The sequence below is a fragment of the Coenobita brevimanus genome, chromosome 4, assembly GCF_032717465.1.
Source record: "Coenobita brevimanus isolate Jiangsu-jjx chromosome 4, ASM3271746v2, whole genome shotgun sequence".
NCBI classification, from domain to species: Eukaryota; Metazoa; Arthropoda; class Malacostraca; order Decapoda; family Coenobitidae; genus Coenobita; species Coenobita brevimanus.
The window spans coordinates 34,280,508-34,297,833 of record NC_136957.1 but is presented as its reverse complement, the minus strand read 5'-3'; the positions used below and the strand labels follow the sequence as shown (position 1 = coordinate 34,297,833).

The 17,326-nt window shown below is 41.7% G+C and overlaps 2 protein-coding genes across 2 annotated transcripts in view; one reads left to right on the top strand and one right to left on the bottom strand.

Moving 5' to 3' along the window:
* The window catches only part of LOC145396566 (E3 ubiquitin-protein ligase TM129), a 37,017-nt gene extending 20,923 nt beyond the window's left edge, over positions 1-16,094 (top strand). The window contains exons 4-10 of the mRNA XM_080269944.1: positions 8,487-8,702; positions 10,194-10,440; positions 10,958-11,185; positions 12,298-12,454; positions 13,625-13,785; positions 14,727-14,868; positions 16,041-16,094. Of these exons, the coding sequence (XP_080126070.1) occupies positions 8,487-8,702; positions 10,194-10,440; positions 10,958-11,185; positions 12,298-12,454; positions 13,625-13,785; positions 14,727-14,850 (1,133 nt within the window). The 3' untranslated portion in view covers positions 14,851-14,868; positions 16,041-16,094. The remainder of the gene's footprint in view (positions 1-8,486; positions 8,703-10,193; positions 10,441-10,957; positions 11,186-12,297; positions 12,455-13,624; positions 13,786-14,726; positions 14,869-16,040) is intronic.
* Positions 1,563-7,176, bottom strand: LOC145395531 (26S proteasome non-ATPase regulatory subunit 9). The gene is made up of 6 exons (XM_080269140.1): positions 7,030-7,176; positions 6,241-6,340; positions 4,928-5,115; positions 4,234-4,347; positions 3,535-3,643; positions 1,563-2,841 (listed from the first exon to the last, which is right to left on the bottom strand). Exons 1-6 carry the CDS (start codon positions 7,120-7,122, stop codon positions 2,837-2,839), a joined length of 609 nt encoding a protein of 202 aa, XP_080125266.1. The 5' UTR covers positions 7,123-7,176; the 3' UTR covers positions 1,563-2,836.
* Positions 16,095-17,326: the final 1,232 nt, after the last annotated feature.

Genomic DNA, 17,326 nt, shown 5'->3' with positions numbered 1-17,326 from the left:
ACGCGTATGGATCGGGTGCGAAATGATGAAGTGCGAAGGAGAACTGGAGTTGTTCGGGAGATGGCTGGTGGAGTTGAGCAGAGGGTGTTGCGATGGTTTGGGCATATGGAGAGAATGGATAATGAGCGATTGGTGAAAAAGATTACTAGACCTGATGTGAGAGGTGCAAGGCTGAGAGGAAGACCACGAATAGGATGGATGGACAGTGTGAAGAGAGCGCTGGATGTGAGAGGGATGTCTGTTGAGCAAGGAAGAGTGGCTGTGCGTGACAGAAATAAATGGAGAGAAATTGTGAATGAATAAGTGATGACACAGCCCTGAGGGGATATTCTCCCGCATTTGGTCTGATCAGCTAGTCAGGTCAGGTGCGGGTAAGGGGATGGGTCTGTTATGATGTGGCAGGGGTAAACCAGTTCTGCTGTCGGACCCTGCTGCGAATGTCACTGATTGCATTGCGCAGTTGACCCTTGTTCGGTGTGGTGCGGTGAGGATCTGTCCGTTCTCCCCTTTGGGGCCAAGATGCAAATGAATGTGTTTGAATGGATGAGTAAATGGGGAGTGTGTCGTCCTGTCTTGGCTACCTCCCTTTCCTTGGGGGAAGCAGCCTAGGTATATAGATAGATAGATAGATTAATTTTATACGGTAATAATAGTAGCAAGCATTAAAACTAGTGCAGTACTTGGAGTAGGCAGTATTACACCATAATCCTGTCTCAGTCATAATCCTCATCACAACCATTGTAGTATTGGTCACACATACTTTTTACTCTTATCATACCTTACAATATTATGTATTTTTTACTTTATTGATGCTAGAGCTCTGCAGCCAGGATGTACAAACAAACATCCCTGAGACCTTTCCATGATCCCACAAAAGAGTATGGTGGACTGCAGGTGAATGGCATTTTCACCTTGCAGTCAACTGGGTTTACACTGCAATGAACTTGTTACCACCAGATGACTTCAGCTTATAAGAAGCTTGAAAATGAAAGTAGGAGATGGCTGGTTACCATTGTCCCAGGAGCTACCATACTGCCATGGGAATGGTGTGGAGCCAAGAGCCCAGTAGCTGGCTTTGCACAAGACTCCCAGGCAGGGGAATCACCATATTTATGTAATCAGAGTCTGGGCTGAGAGTATTTCGCAATACACATCTTTTCCTCACAACTAAAGTCTGTTCCTGGGGATGGTCTGCACTTATCACTCTTGGAAGGCAGCTGGACTAGAGGGAAAATTCTCATATCAAATCCAGGGCCATATGTAAGGGATGGTGATAGTAATGGCATATGGCCATTACAAAACTTGTCCAAGCCAGTTGCTGGTGGAACAGCAGTGGTGCTGAAGCTGCACGGCACCTGTAATATTGCTAGTTGCAATTATTGGGTGATAAAAGGCTTACATATTCATGCATAGCCTTCCAAAATGTAAACACGGGGGCTCTCCAAGAATGAATGTTAATGTCTCACTAGAAAGAAACTGTGTTAAATGAATAGTGGTAAACTATCAGAATGGTAAAAAAATCAAGATGTCATTTATCATTAACTTTATTAACTCTTCCACCCTTGGCAATAACTGTATCTATGTCTTGTAGCCCCTTCAGTATGGTGACAACTTTCTGTAGTTTATTCTTGCTACTCCCAGACAATCTTAGCCAGCTTAGGGTGCCTCATGGTATAGTCCATTCACCTTAACCTGGCCCAGATTTTTGTCCATTTGCAACCTATTTCACAGCTTAGTGGGAAAATAAACTAATGTTGACCCTTTACATCCTTTTGACAGCACTTCAAGATGAGCATAATTTTCTAAGGTTTGTGTTTTTATAGCTGAACATTCAAATGAAATGATGGCAATTTTAGGCCAAGTTAAAGTGAAGAGTACAGTATACTGAATGTTGTCTCTAACTCTAGTTCAAAAGTTAACCCAAAGATGAATCAGATTGTCAAGAGATGGCAAGAATTAAATATAAATGGCGTCCTCAGGCTCATGGGGTTAAAGGTACTAATAAAATTACTTTTTTTCAGGTGTATAGGATAAATATTTTCTGGCACACATTGTTTATTTCTATTTTTGGGGGGATGAAAGTATATATACCAATGTAGACAACAAATTAATCCTTCAGTATGATGATTTTTTTTTTTTAATTCATGCTGCTGTCTGTTAATTTTATATAGCATAGGAAGTACTGTAGTAGATGTGTTATAACCCCAGGCTCATCTGAACATGAATTGGACAGACCGTTATCTTGTTTTTGTTTTTTCTTGGAGGGAACAATCATTTGGGCTTTGGCCTTTGGTTCCTTTTTCCTTTTGGGAAGGGGGGCGGGGGAAGACCGCAGGTTGAAGTTGTCCTCCTGCACATTTGTATAACCGGGTGGTGGAGCCAACTGGTTATATTGTTGGCACTAGGAGAAAGCATTTTTCACTGGTGCCTTAGCTTAGGAAATAACCCACAGAGTAAAGGGGTTGTATTCTCCCAAAACCCATTCAGTGTGAGGTGTCTTCTGTATTAAATAACATCATCTCATAGGGAGGGGGAGACAGAGGATGAGATGGCGGGCGGGAGCGGAGAGGTATATGAGAGAGGTGGAGGGGTGAGAGATGGGGGGAGGGCAGTGAAATGGCAAGGGACCGGGTGACACAGAGGTGATTTGTTTGTGGCCACCCTTTATGGGATTAAGGCATGTTGCTATTGACAGATCTGGCAGCAGCAGGAATAAAATGAGATCATCAAACTGAAGTGGTTAGCAGACAAGACTACTGAATGTAGTTTGTCTCAGTCCCAAAACTTAATCACTGTTCTCACACTAGATCACTGGAGATGCCTTGCTGATCATGCCTCAACCTGTAAGAAAGGTGATGCTGTGAGATGCTTGGTGGGGAACAATTCTGATACTTTGTTCTGTCTACCATCAACCCTGGGAAGAACTACAACCATGGGAGGGGATAGTGGAAAGAAGCTTGAGAATAACCACTCAGATATCACTCAGGTAGGAAATATTCAGCCACAAGTACACAGTCAAAGCCAAGACTGTCATAGTATTACAAATTTTACTACACGTGTTGGATTTCCTTCTTCTCAGTTGTATCCAGCTACTGTTGGGAAATGATTAGCTGGTTTGGGTCCTTGGTTTAGCTCCCAGTTTATAGAATACATCAGCTATAACATGGCCAACCTCAGTATGGGATTTACAAGGATGAAAGCTTGATATCAATATGTAAGTATGTATGTTAAGGCAGACATGTCAGCATCGTCATCATCAATCATCATCATCATCAATACACTGCAGTTCTGTGCTGCCAGGATGACTCAGTTTTCAATCCGTATGTAAATGCAGATGTTTTGGATGCTCCATATAATATCCAGTCAAGTAAGCAATCAGTAGAGGTATAAATGTAGGCACTATAGAGCATAGAAATGGCTATAATAAGTAATGATGTAAATTAGACTTTGGTAACATTGACTGAGCCATCCCTGCAACACACACGAATTGGGTTGCATAATATATGGACCACTTGGTATATCTCATTCCCTTACGTTCAATTCTTTCTGTTGGGGTGAGGTTACATCCCAGGAGCCCCCGTCCAGCCCACTGTCTAGGAGTGATAGACAACGCAACACTGCTACCATCTCGAACCACAGTCACCTGCAGAAAAAGAATACTAAGTTAGGCTAGGTACAGTAAGGTAGGGTATAGTAGGTTAGGTACATGAGTTAGGTAGGGTATGGTAAGGTACAGTAGGGTAGGGTAAGGTTGGGTAAAGCAGGGCAGGGCAGGGCAGGGCAGAGCACAGGAGAAGAGAGTACAGTACATAAGGTAGGTTTGGTCAGGTTAGGTGCAGCACAGTATGGTGCAGTAAAATATGACAAATTAGGGTAGGTTAGTTAAATCAGACTGGGTCAAGTGGGTTAAAATGAATGTATAATATGGTTAACTATTACTATTGAGACATTTTATATTTTTATTATGCTAACACCTGACAAATTTATTCAGCTTGGAGGGACTGTGGTGGCGAAGTTACAAATAAACAATCTGTACAATCTCTCCAGTCTGAAAACTCTCTCTGAAGCTGAATAACACAATCTAAAGACACCAGGGGTGAAATATAAAGAGTCACCAACCACAAGGGGTTAATGTACTGTATAGCATATGTGGTTATCAGGAAAAGAAATAACATGAAAGTCAAGGAAGAATATTACATCATACTTCAGATACTGTGACTGACAAAAAGGTACCTGTACAGGTGTATTGCGGGAGTGCTGCACCACCTGGGCAATGTCCCCCATACCTCGGAAGTTGTCACTGGTCACGGAGCCAAACTTGATCACTTGGTCACCCTCACGCAGACCCTGACAACATTATGACTGTTTGAGAACCTGAGGAACTGACTGTACATCCATATGTCAGGAGCACAGGAGCCTGAGGCTAAGTGACTACCTCCAGACATTTCAGGTGGGTAACCAGTCATTCTTCCCCAAGTGAAATGTGAACAATAGGGCATGACCCCCACATACATGAAATCCTTTATGGGCCATATCTGGTTAGAGCACCTTATCCCATCAGACTATCAGACGTCAAGAACTGACACAGAATAAAAGTGGAAGGATGAAGTATGTATGGAGATGCACATGACCACAATTGTTGATGTTACCTCTGGAATGGAAGTCAGATGTGTCCGTGTACAAGATATGTAAAAAAAATTTATCAGTTTTCAGCTAAATCATGTGGATAGATGAGCAGTGGGTCAAGGAAGAGTTTATAACATTTTGAGGTGGATCTAAATTCAGATGCCGGCATAAATAATAAATTTTACTGGTACTGACAGTTAACCTAACACCTAGCACAACAGTAACCTATCCAAACATAACTAAATCTAACACAACACCTATTTACCACACTCTAACTCCCCCTGCCTCCTAATTCACTCACAGCTAGCAGTGCAGGTGAGGCCGGGGCAACACTGTCCACTCTTGCAAATGCCTCTGGTGTGGGTGTTGGTGAGGGGTCGGGGGTGTGGCTGGCATTGGGGTCTGAGTTGGCCAAACCAGAGGGACCCATCACCACTGCCAGGCCCTCCTCGATACGCCGCATCAACGCTGTGTGGTCATTCTGTAAACCTGAGGGAATATTTGGTAAAGGTTAGTGTTACATACAGTACTGGGTAGTAGTAGTACTCAATGTTCCTGAGGGAATATTTGGTAAAGGTTAGTGTTACATACAGTACTGGGTAGTAGTAGTACTCAATGTTCCTGAGGGAATATTTGGTAAAGGTAAGTGTTACATACAGTACTGGGTAGTAGTAGTACTCAATGTTCCTGAGGGAATATTTGGTAAAGGTTAGTGTTACATAATTATAGTACTGGGTAGTAGTACCGTAGTCAATGTTGCTGCTCCAGGCCCATCTGAATGTGTACATGGTGGACTGCAGGGCAAAGCTGTCTTTATTCCACAGTCCATCCTCCTCCTTTTGTGGGACAGGGGCAATTGTTTAACCAAGCAGCTCCACCTGTCTTGTCGGTGTCCTCCACCAACACTAGTATTGGGTTGAACTACATTATCCTACACCATAGCACAAAATAGGCCACAAGGCAGGACATAATAGTAGAGCGAGTCCTTACATCATCATCTTTACATTCCTCTTTCCTAAGTCCACAGTAAAAAATAAATAAATGGAACCAATAAATCCTGTTTTCCAGTTTCAGTTTACAGTAGTGGTAAGAAATGAGTCAGATACTAACCCCTTCAATGCCATGTCATATTTCTCTCTTTTTTTTTCTTTTTTTTTTTTTCCCCTAGACACTTTAATTCAGTTACGAGAGACTTTTGAGCTGCAGGAGTTAGATATTGTCTTAGTTAACCACTTAAACTACTGTACTTTAGTAAAACAAAATCATCTTGAGCAGCGTGATGAAAGTAACCGGATGTAGGCTATACTGGTTCATAGTATACATCCATACAGTCAGGGATAATTTATAGAAGTTATTAACATCCACTTTGTACTAAGCAGACAGTAGAGGCACAATATAATTAATAATACGGTACTGTACTGTATTTGTATTACTGAAAATGCTTTTAACACATATATACTGACTTGACAATGAAACACAGCAGTAACATATATTTCAAACTATAATGAACGTACAGTACTGACGTAACTATCTCAACCCAGTGGTGTAATATAAAAACCAAAGCAAAATATTGAAGAAACTGCTTTCTCTTTCTCTCTCCCTCCCTCCACTCACATTTAATCTGGTGCCTTGCATGGCGCACTTGGTAGACGTCAATATCAGAGCGTGGGAAGCCCTCCTCATCCACTAGTGCTTCACCCATCCCAACATTATTCTGAAAACTCAAAATGTTTAAGTCCTGGGAAGGATATGTAGCCTAACATATGTATTATACTGTATTAGTTTTCATGCCCTTATCCAATCCTTTACCACCCCATCAGGAAATAGGCCACAATTTTCCCTTACGTATATTATCTATATGTGTTGCCAGGTTGCCAGACATGATAATCCTGTAAGGGGTGGCCATTTGTCTTTGAGTTACTTGTTTTATGGGGAGGGGCACTAACCCTCTGCCAACCCATTTGTTGACATGTAGGGACTACGTATAGGTTGGTTATACTGTAATTGTGAATGTAACAATACATTTATTACCTTTTTTGCTTAGGCTAGGACCAAAAAGTGTTATTTTCGTGGTTACCCAGCTCAGCTTAACCTATTTAGATCGAGGATGTCATATGAATTCATGCCAGCTTGCGACTTAACTATTATATTCAACCATGGTGAGACACTGCAAGCTACAGTGGTTAGTTGTGGCCATTACAAACCACTTCATTACCAGTGGGTTCATGTAAGCAGAATAAAATCATCTGGTAGTAGTAAGATTAGGCTAAAAAAATGTCGGTAAATTTTTACAAGTGAACCCTAGTGAAGTGGTTAACAGGCCTATATATTAAAATGCCTCAGTTAATAAGAGTAATTAGTAATAACAGGTAAAATACTGATGGCATGTAGTACTGTACTTACAGATTTAAGGACATCCCAGAGATCTTTGAGAGTTTGTTCAATCTTTTCCTTCTCCTCCACTAGTCTCATGACCGACTCTCTAGTGTAAATCATAGTGGTAATAAAGCAGAGTAAATAAGCAATGTCAACTACGAACGATGACGAAAAAGTTACTGCAAAATCGGTACGAGTTATATTCTGTTACATCGAGTGATCTGTTTTTTATAATTAGCAGAGAGGTAAACTTTTCCACCGTGAAGGCAATTTTCCATAATATGCATTTAATTTTATTATGATTTCGTGTACTTTCAAGTATTTTGAGGAAGATTAATAGTTTATGTAAGCTGTAATTAATTCTTATATCACGAAAAGTCGGAATGTAGTATCTTGAAAAAGGACTAACGATTTTATTGCGTCATTTCAGAATTTAGCAGTAATGTTACCCATTTTATATTCAGTGATTATCATGAAAATACCTCCAGCTTTTGTAACAATCCATGGTATTAGCGAAAATTGCCGATGAATGAAGTTTATGTTACTGCGTAAACAGTGCAATGGTTAATCTTGATTTCGGTTTGTTATTGTGTGACGTGGTAAAGTACGATTATCATATATCAATATGAGAATATATATTGACGCTAGTAAACTACTTTGTAAACTGACACGATTAGGATATTCAAAGGTTTCATTAACGCAGGGAAATCTGACGAAATTTTTGGTATTACTGTGAATATTTTTATCGATAATTGTGTGACCCACCACCTTGTATTGTTGTATTTCATATTTGTCCACCCCACACCGGTGGCTGAAGAAGGGCCTAGGCTTATCTTTCGACTGAGGCCCTGTATACTGACAAGGAAAGGACATAACCCTTTTATACTCAAAAGAATATTGACCAAAACCGCCATAATTAAGGTGGGTATTGAGCATAGAAAATAACATGGGGCTTGTCTGTTTCATTGTAAAAATATAGGCTACCAAATTTTTATACATCCTTTGGATTGATTCAAACTCTTCATAAAGATGTAAAGCTGTGTATTTTTGAGTATGAAGTGGGAAGGGTACCTATTATGGTACCTTACCTAGTATAATGTCATTTTACCTAACTACATAACCAGATGCATAAATCCTGAAGAGGGTGGTCACAGACAGATTGCCTTTGTCACTGTCCTCTGCTGTCAGGCAGCCCTTTCACCAGCTCTTACTCCCCTCACTCATATGCCTCTCCACCTCATCTCCAGTTACCCCCCCTCCCCTTCCAGTATACTCATACACTCCTAGTCAGTCTCTCATTTCTGATTCTCTCTGTAATTTAAGGGAACAAACCATAACCGATACTGTGGCAATGTAACTTTAACATGCAGTGTTTCTTTAATATGCTGAGGACTTCACACCCAAAATGAATGTCAGACGAGGCTACTGTAACTTGTATTTTTTATGTTGGTGATGATGATGATGCTTCCCCCACAGAATACCAGGGGCCAGAATAATGCTATCATCGATCCTTTTCGTGACGGTCTTGTACCTGCTGGGTGCTCTGCTGGTGGTGTTCCCGCCGTCGGAGCTTGTGGCAGCGGGTGTGTGTGTGGAGGGCCTGCTGGATGCGTGGCTGGGCAGCGAGAGTCTTACCTTCATCCAGTACCATACACGCAGGACTGCGGCAACCCTCATTGCTCACTCCCTACTTGTGCCAGGTGAGTTGAGGGTATAGACTAGTACTTTCACCTTAACTTGCCTAGGATTTGGATCTTGTAACCTAAATCATATATAGTAGTTCATTGGTTGAAAGAGAAAAAGCAAAACAAAATAAAAAATGATGTCATTGAACTGAAAGTTAACCATTCAGCCTTAGGATGTAATTCATGTTTTATGCATGTTGTTAAGAGAGTATTTGTATAAACTTACAAGATCACCCTGATAGTGAACAGGCTTGAGTGCAGGCACACTGCACCAGTCAGTGTGCACACTCACACTCCTTATATGTGTTAATCTTTGCTGAGCTGCAGCCTCATATGAGGCACAATGAAAGTCTGGCATGGGCCACACAGCAAGCATCACAATGACGTACCTACTGTACAAGTTACATCTTTATTAAAACAGTGACTCAGGGAAGATAAACTGCCTTACAAAGAATCATTCTGGCAAGAGTTAATCATTACTCCCATTTTTTTTTTTTTTTTTTTTTTTAACTGATCAGTTCTGAAACTGTTACCTGGTACTTGCATTTCCCAGTGCCTGTGACCTCTGGTCTTCTAAACACAATGTGCCCTGGCATCTAGAAATGCATTAGCTGTATTCTTGAATTTGGGTTTCCCCCCCTTTTTTTTTTTTTTTTTTTTTTGCCTCGTATTATTATTGTTTTAAATTATTATTTTCTTTTTTTTTTAAATAAAGGAAATGCTAAACATTTGTGAATAAGGAGTGTGTGTATTACATTGATGTAAGTTCATGGGGCTGTTGCCTGTCTTGACATTGAGAGGGCTTGCCCTCCGTGGTAAGGGATCTTTGTATGCGTCATGTGTTAGGAGTGTAATGCTTTATGGTAGTGAGACCTGGGCAGTAAAGGAAGAGGATATTCGTAGGCTCAGACGTACAGAAATGGCAATGATTAGGTGGATATGCAGTGCATCCTTGAGTGCAAGGCCTGGGGGGGCTAGGTTTACAATGGAAGAGTTGAGAGGTGGGATGGGACTGGAGTACATTGGTGTTGTGATGAGGAGAGGTCGATTGAGATGGTTTGGACATGTGGAAAGGATGGAAGATGATAATTGGGTGCAGAAAGTGAGAAGTGTTAATATTGGGGGTAGGGTAGTGAGAGGCAGACCAAAGAAGACTTGGGACGAGGTCATTGAGTGTGACCTCAGGGATTAAATAGGGAAGCTGCCAGAGATCAAGCAGCATGGAGAGCTGCCATTAGGTGACCATGGCTGATGCATGCAAGCATGTTGGAGCCTTCAAAAACAATAACGAACTTTCTCTAAACTGACAAAGATCCTAACTCCTTTCAGGCCAGTTGATAGCCATGTGTAGTCATCATCAGTTTAGTCAGTAACCAGGGAAAATCATTCTTACCTCACAGTGAAGGCTTTTTGAATATCATACAACTTGACGTAGTGTAAGTTGTGTGAGTGGCTCAGTTGTTTCAGGTGAAAACTACAGTATGTGATATAAGTGTCATGTTTCAGGTTATGTGTATGTGTTGGTGAAGGGTGTGCCAGGTGTGGTGGGGTGGGTGTCCGGGCTGCATCCCACACTGCCGCTTCTCTTGTTTACGCTCTGTCTTATCCCGCCCATCACCATGCTCATCACTGTGGCCGTGTGGCACCGCAATGACTGGGAGCTGCACCCCATCTCTCGCACCCTGGCATCACTCGCACACCCTGGACAGACTTGGAGGAATGTCGCGGCTGAAATCAACACTGAGTTCAGGAGGTGAGGTTAAACTGTAAATTGTTGGATTAGGCCGGATGTAGGTTGTTTAGATTAACATGTTTTCCAAGTATTGTGTTCTTCCATGAGAGTTATTTTGGTTTGGTTCTGTTCATCTTCTTCGTTTCCCTCACATAAAATTAATTTCAGTATTACTGGAAGCCACTGAACTGACAAGTGTTGTTAAAAAACTTAAGCAGTTGGAATTAATTCAGCATATGTGTCAGCTGGTTCTGGAACCAGTTCACCCATGTCATACTGCTTTGTGACAACAGACTTATTGCTGATCCAGCATTATTATATACAGTACTGTACTGTATACTGTATATTATGTTTTGCACTCACTTATCCCTGTCAGGTCAGTGGTGTGTCATACAGTCTTGCCACTATTAGACAGATTTATTCTTTGCTAAACAGAGCTGAACCACCAAGTGGTGTCCAGAATACAACAATAAGTACATTGTCAGAATGAGGGTTTTCTTAAATCATGTACTGTACACCAAGTCCATTTTGTTGGCAGAATTGACAAGTTCACCAGTAGTTCTTCCACGTCATACCGCGTTGTGGCGACGGACTCGTGGCTGATCCACGTGTGTCGGACCCACCTACTTTTCATCCGCCACCGTGATGCCGTGGTGGGCCTCTCTGCTGCCTTTGATGTCCAGTCACCACAGTCACCCACGGGAGCGCAGGTCGTCACCCTCACAGTTATCTCTGTTAGGGGCAATGTTAAGCCTTTCAGTATCAGGTTAGTGTGTGTGTGTGTGTGTGTGTGTGTGTGTATGTGTGCGTGCGTGCATGCATGCACGAAGTATGTTTGTAATACAGGTACTTGTATTTTGATTTGATGGGTTAATGAAGACTAAATGTAATTCCTGCTTAGAAAAGTCTTTCCTAAGTTAAATAAAATAATCATAGACAAGAGTTAAAAAGAATAGGTAATGGAAACAAGTTAAATTATCTTATGGTAATGAGAATTAATTAGTAAATGTAGTAAGACAGGTATTAAGTAAAGGGATTGTCGTCTTGAGGTTTTGAGAACTAATTATTGTTCTTTCATCACATCTCAGTGCTAAACAAGGCAACACAACAGCACTGCATATGTTCCATAGCACACTTTCATTTCTCTGTTCACTTTAACTTGGCCTAAACTTACAATCTGTCTGTCACATATGAAGACTTGTAGCAGTAGATTAACGATAGAATATGGCAATAGTCACAAAGAAGTGATGTGGAGATGATGCAGAGCCACAGCATTTTATTTTATTTTATTTATTTATTTTTTTTTTTGCCATTGAGTTGCATGAAATAAGTTGCAAAAGGACAAAAATTGGGGCCAAGTTGAGGTGAATGAGCTATACCACCATTTTTTAGTGATCATCTACTGTTAAATTTACAACTTGGTGTTCAGGATGGAGAGATGGCAGTTATTTATCTTATTAAATGAACAGAGTATCATATTCCTCATCATATTTACTGTATCTCAGTGGCAGAGTAAGGCAATACAACAGCTCTACATACCTTCCATATCCCCTTTTTCTTTACTAGCACCATTTATTAGCATTCATCTGTATTTACACCTCAGCATTCAAGGTGGAGAGATGGCAGTTATATACAAAGTTAAAGTGAAGATAGTAGAGTAAAAGGAAGGATTTAAATTATCTATGTGCTTGTGTCTAGGGTCAGTTCGTGGAGTACAGTAGAGCAAATTTGAGCCATGCTAAGGTGAACAAACTGTAGCACCATTTTGTAGTGATCATCTTAGCAGTCAAGATGGAGAGATGGCAGCTATATACCAAGTTTAAGTGAAGAGAGTATAGTAAAGGAATGAGGTTGAATTGTCTGTGTGTTTGTGCCCAGGGTCAGTTCGATGGATTACAGCGAGTTTGAGCGCAAGTTACCCTTCCCGGTGGTGAATCCTGACGGCCTCACCGTACAGGCAACACTGGCCGACAGATTCCTCCCAGCCTTCACTGCAGCCGTCACCAACAACCCAACGCTGTCGACATTCCACCAGGTTGGTTTGGGGTATGGTGTGTTTGGGTGGACAGTCAGGTTAGATTGGGTTGGGTTGGAGAGGTTAGGTTGGGTTAGGCTGGGTTGGGGTGGTTATTTATTTTTTTTGTGGGGGGAAGGGGACAGTTTTACCAGTTAAATATAGGAATTGTATCCTGTTATTAATGCAGTTACATGTCCTTGGTTAAGTTGCATTTAAAAGTATTATTATTTCATCCCTTTTTTTTTTTGGGGGGGGGGGACTTTCTAACCTCATCAACCTCATCATCTTCATCATCATTGTCATCATTATTCTGACCTTTTTTTTCCACTTAAAAATAGGGTCCAGGAAGCAGTGAAAGAGAAGGCATGATAGATGGAGAAACACCATTAGAATGCTCAGTAATTCCTTCACTTGTCCTTCTCAGTAACACCCCTGACACCACACTGTTTCCTTTCTTTTCTTCTTCCTCTTTCTTCATTTGCTTTTCCCTCCTCCCCCTCTCTTCATTATTCCTTTCCTTGGCTCCATCACTCTTCCTCTCATTCAGCTCCCTCCCCATCTTCCACCCTGCTCCCTACACTCCTTCTCCTCCTTCCCCCTCCCCTCTCACTCCCTCTGTTTCTTCCTGCTCCTTCCTTTATCCCCTATACCTCCTTATTTTCCCAATTCCCACTTCTTCCATCTCCCCTCCCAGTCCATTCATTTTTTCCTCCTCATCCTCATTCTCCACTGCTTTGCTTTCTCCTTCCTTCCCTTCTTTCTACCTCTTCCATTTTTACTCATCTCATTTCCTACTTCCCATCCCCCCCCCTCACCCTTCTTTCTTCCCTCTCCTTCCTGGCCTCCTGACTGGGTAAAGTGTGTGTGGTTTTTCTATCTACCTAACTCCCACCACTCCCCCACAAACTGGCTATGTGTACCTGAGGTGTGTGGAGTTAGGGGCCAGTGTCTCTCAGGCTGCATCAGGGGTGGCCCAGTGTTTTGGGGGACTGGCAGGGGTTCAGTTAGGTCAAGTTGTACTGGGTATTAGATTATATTTGGTTAGGTTAGCAGAGATTAATTGAGGGTATGGTATATTTGGTTAGTTTATAGTAAATTAGAGTTGGGTATTTTAAAGTTTGTTAGAGTAGGTTAGGTTCTTTTAGGTATGGTTTATGTATCTGTGTAATTGTCCATTATCCCTCCCAGGCTGGCAACATGTGCATAGGGTGTATGGAGGTGGAGGCCAACGTGAAGCTGCAACGGAGATGTGGTGGTGTTTACGGAGACCAAAATGGTCAGGGACAGGGAGGCCGCTGTGTACCCTGTGATTGCCGACCCCTTTGGTGCCTTTCCTGTCTCAGTAGATGGTTAGTGAAGATGAATTAGTAGTAGAGTAATCCCAGTTTGTCTGGCTGAGCAGACCCATTAACTGCAGGCAAGTAGTCACCCCTACAGGGCTGTCCCATGCGGTGGACAGTGTCTTGCCATGTGGGGAAGATTGTGGAGGTTTAGTTCTGCATGAAGGGAGTAACCTCATCAGTCCAATGACAGTTTTCATTTTATTCTTGCTGCCTCAGACAGTTTATTCAGTTAAGGAGACACTTTTCTTTACAGACTCAAGGGGTTAACCAAGCCATCATTAGTCCTGTAAGTACTGCAGAGGTTCCTCATGCTGAATAAAAGGCATTTGAGCCAATAAAAAGAAAATGAAATAGACAGACCACTTCATTAGATACTTACCTAACAGCATCTTATTTTTTGTGGGGACGGCTCTGTCTGTTGGTGCGGGTGGGAGTAAGAAATGAAAAAATGATGCAGAACTGCCATTAGGTGACCAAGGCTGACACATGCCAGCATGTTGGAACCTTTATAAACAATACAGTGATATGATATGATAGACAATGAAAACATTGAGCCTTCCCTACAACACATGAAAAATCAGCCAGCAGAGTGAAGGATGAACTGGCTTATAGCCAGGGAAGGGGGGGGAGGTTGAGAGGGGGGGACAATCCCCCTACCTGCCTGAAGGTTGGCTTTCACATGGTCTGTTTTTTAATATTGTGCAAAAAGAGTCATTCTCTGTTGTTCAGAAGTACTGTGCTGCTTCTCTGTGTCACTAATGCATACACCCAGACCCCCATAGCAAGCATGTAGCTGACCTTTGACCAGCCGGCTGCTATGGAAGTCCAGATTCAGAAGAAACGACTCTCCCTCGAAAAGCCATGTTACGAGCCTGAGGATTGTAATTTACGGATCCCCTGTATGTTATCATAGTAAAGTGGTTAATAATATCACTCGTTGTGGCCAGGTTTGCAGCTCGGCAAGACCAGAATCGTCCAGAGTCCTGGCTGGAATCCCGTGCTCCGTGTCCAACATGCAGGGCACCATTTTGTGTACTGGATGTGTGCCTTACCATGCCTCTCCACCCATAACACCATGCTGGAATAGAGGTGAGAGAGAGAGAGAAAAAAAAAAAGGGTGGTGAAAGTTGTATTTATCAGAGAGAGAGAGAGAGTAGGATGATGAAAACTGTATCCATCAGTCCATATTAGATAACCAGCCATGCTCCAAGTGAGATTAATAGCCATAACTAACCCATCCCCATGCTGGCAGAGTTCAAATGAGGAACGGATGTGGTTTGGGAGAATGATGCATGTGAAAAAAAAATTGTGTTGTAAAGTCTGTGTTGCAAGTGTTGAGTGTCTGTATTTATATGTCATCGATAGAACCAGCACAATGCAAATGTACACAAGCTTATGGAATGGCATTGTTACTTCACTCTTTTCACTTTAACTTAACTTAATACTGTATTACTGTCTGTGCATCTTTAATATTGAGTTATAATTTTTTCTTGGCCTAATGTTACTGTCTCTCCATCTTTAATATTGAGGTATAATTTTACTTGGCCTAATATTACTGTCTCTCCATCTTTAATATTGCGTTAAAATTTTTACTTGGCCTAGTATTACTCTTTCTTCATCTTTAATGCTGAGTTTTAACAATATCTTAATACTGAAATATGATAGTACCTGTAGTCACAAAGAAGTGCTGTGGAAAGGCTTGTGTTAATCAATGACTGAACTGTGTAAAATAAACGGCAAAAGGAAAAAAAGTTGGGTCAAATTGAGGTGAAGAGGAGTACCAGTTCCCACTTTTCCCCATTATGGGTTGTATTCAAACTGTAGACTGGACACACACACACACACACACACACACAAGAACACTGGTGATTGACTGAGGCCCAGCACCTGTAGGGTAGTGACAAGGGTGTAATAAAACCTTGCTGTGTTATGGTAGGGGGAGGAGGTAGAGAAAATGTGTGTGAATAGGATAGGTGATGTTGATGATCCTGATAATCTATTTGTCTGTCTATAGCCGGGTGCCATAATTCTGTAAGGGATGGACATGTTTATGTGGAGCTACAGAACGTGGTGAATGTTTTTGGCGTATCTGATAGAGCCATGATTCTGGGGGCTTGCATGATGAGTGAATGGAAGCATGGCCCATTGGATTGGGCAAATTTGGGTTGTCTGGACATTGCTACTCCTCACCCTGCCATAGGGTGGGAAAGGAGGTCTGGATGATGATGATGATGATTAATATCATTATTATTATTCCAGAGGTTGACAGATGTATGGTGTCCAGATGGTGACAGGAGTACGAGGACAAGTCACACCAACACCTGCAACAAACCACATACTCATTGCCAGGCTGGGCCATATACCACATCCCTGGCCTCGTGTGGTGTGGGGACGGCTCAGTCACCGTTGCCAGTGTATATCCGGCATAATTTTCGATTCCCATAACCCTTTTCAGAATTTATAGTTTCTCTCTCTCTCTCTTTCTCTCTCTCTCTCTCTCTTTTCTCCCATAACCTTTTTCAGGATTTATAGTGTTGTTTTCTTTTTCTTTTTCTTTTTCTTTTTCTTTTTTTTTACATTTCTTGGGTGATTGGTAATTTTTTGAAGGAGCTGAAATGTTTGCACTGCCCACACCAGCAGCCTGAGCAATCCCTGCAACACATTAACTTGCAGGGTGCAATTTTCATACCACCCTGTACAGTGCATCCTTTATCAGTGATGGGTGTATGAGAGGAACAGAGTGGCAATAATATGTGTGGAGTATGTTATCGTCATCATTGTAGTCGTCATCATCATTGTTATCATCGTTATCATCATCATCTCCATCATCGTTGTTGTTGTTATCAGCATCATCGTTGTTGTCGCTCACCGTTATCATCATCGTCATTGTCATAGTTTATCATCATCATTGTTGTTGCCATCATCATTATCATCATTGTTGTTATCATCATCATTATTGTTGTCATCATCATCATCATCATCATCGTCATCGTTGTCGTTCATCATTATCATCATCATCACCATCTTTGTTGTTGTCATCATCACAGTCATCATTGTCGTTCATCATTATCATCATTACCATCATCATCATCGTTCTGACCTCTTTTCTCACATAAGGATGAAGTGAGGTAGGACCCAGAAAGCAAGGGCAGACAGAGTACAAAAGTGATAGAGCAAGATGGACAATGATGCAGGACAGAAAATGGAACAGATAGTGCCCATGTGTATTCAAGGTTAGTACATTCCCCAAGATATTTTGGTACAGTAATGTGTACACTCAATAAAATAGTTTGGCATTGGGTGAAATACATTACTAGAGTTATCTGAGCAGGAGAGGGTTAAGTGAAAAATTCCAGCCAAGCCATTCAAACCATTTCAACAATCTGTACTATTCTGGTACTCTCTCATTGGCCAAACCACACAGGCTGTAGCATTAGTGCCAAAACCTATGTATAGTGCAGTTACCCCTCCTCAGATCTGGGTCATAAGGGGATTTGAGGCTAGGTTACTGTAGTCCACGAATCATAAACGGGAGCCTGGCGAATAT

Bases quoted from the DNA above. Each gene is read 5' to 3' on its own strand.
- LOC145395531 (XM_080269140.1), bottom strand. From the start codon at position 7,122: ATGATTTACACTAGAGAGTCGGTCATGAGACTAGTGGAGGAGAAGGAA. The intron at 6,341-7,029 runs GTAAGTACAGTA...TTGAGTTTTCAG, and splicing joins TCTGGGATGTCCTTAAATCT to AATAATGTTGGGATGGGTGA. The intron at 4,348-4,927 runs GTGAGTGAATTA...TAATGTTGTCAG, and splicing joins CCTCACCTGCACTGCTAGCT to GGTCTGCGTGAGGGTGACCA.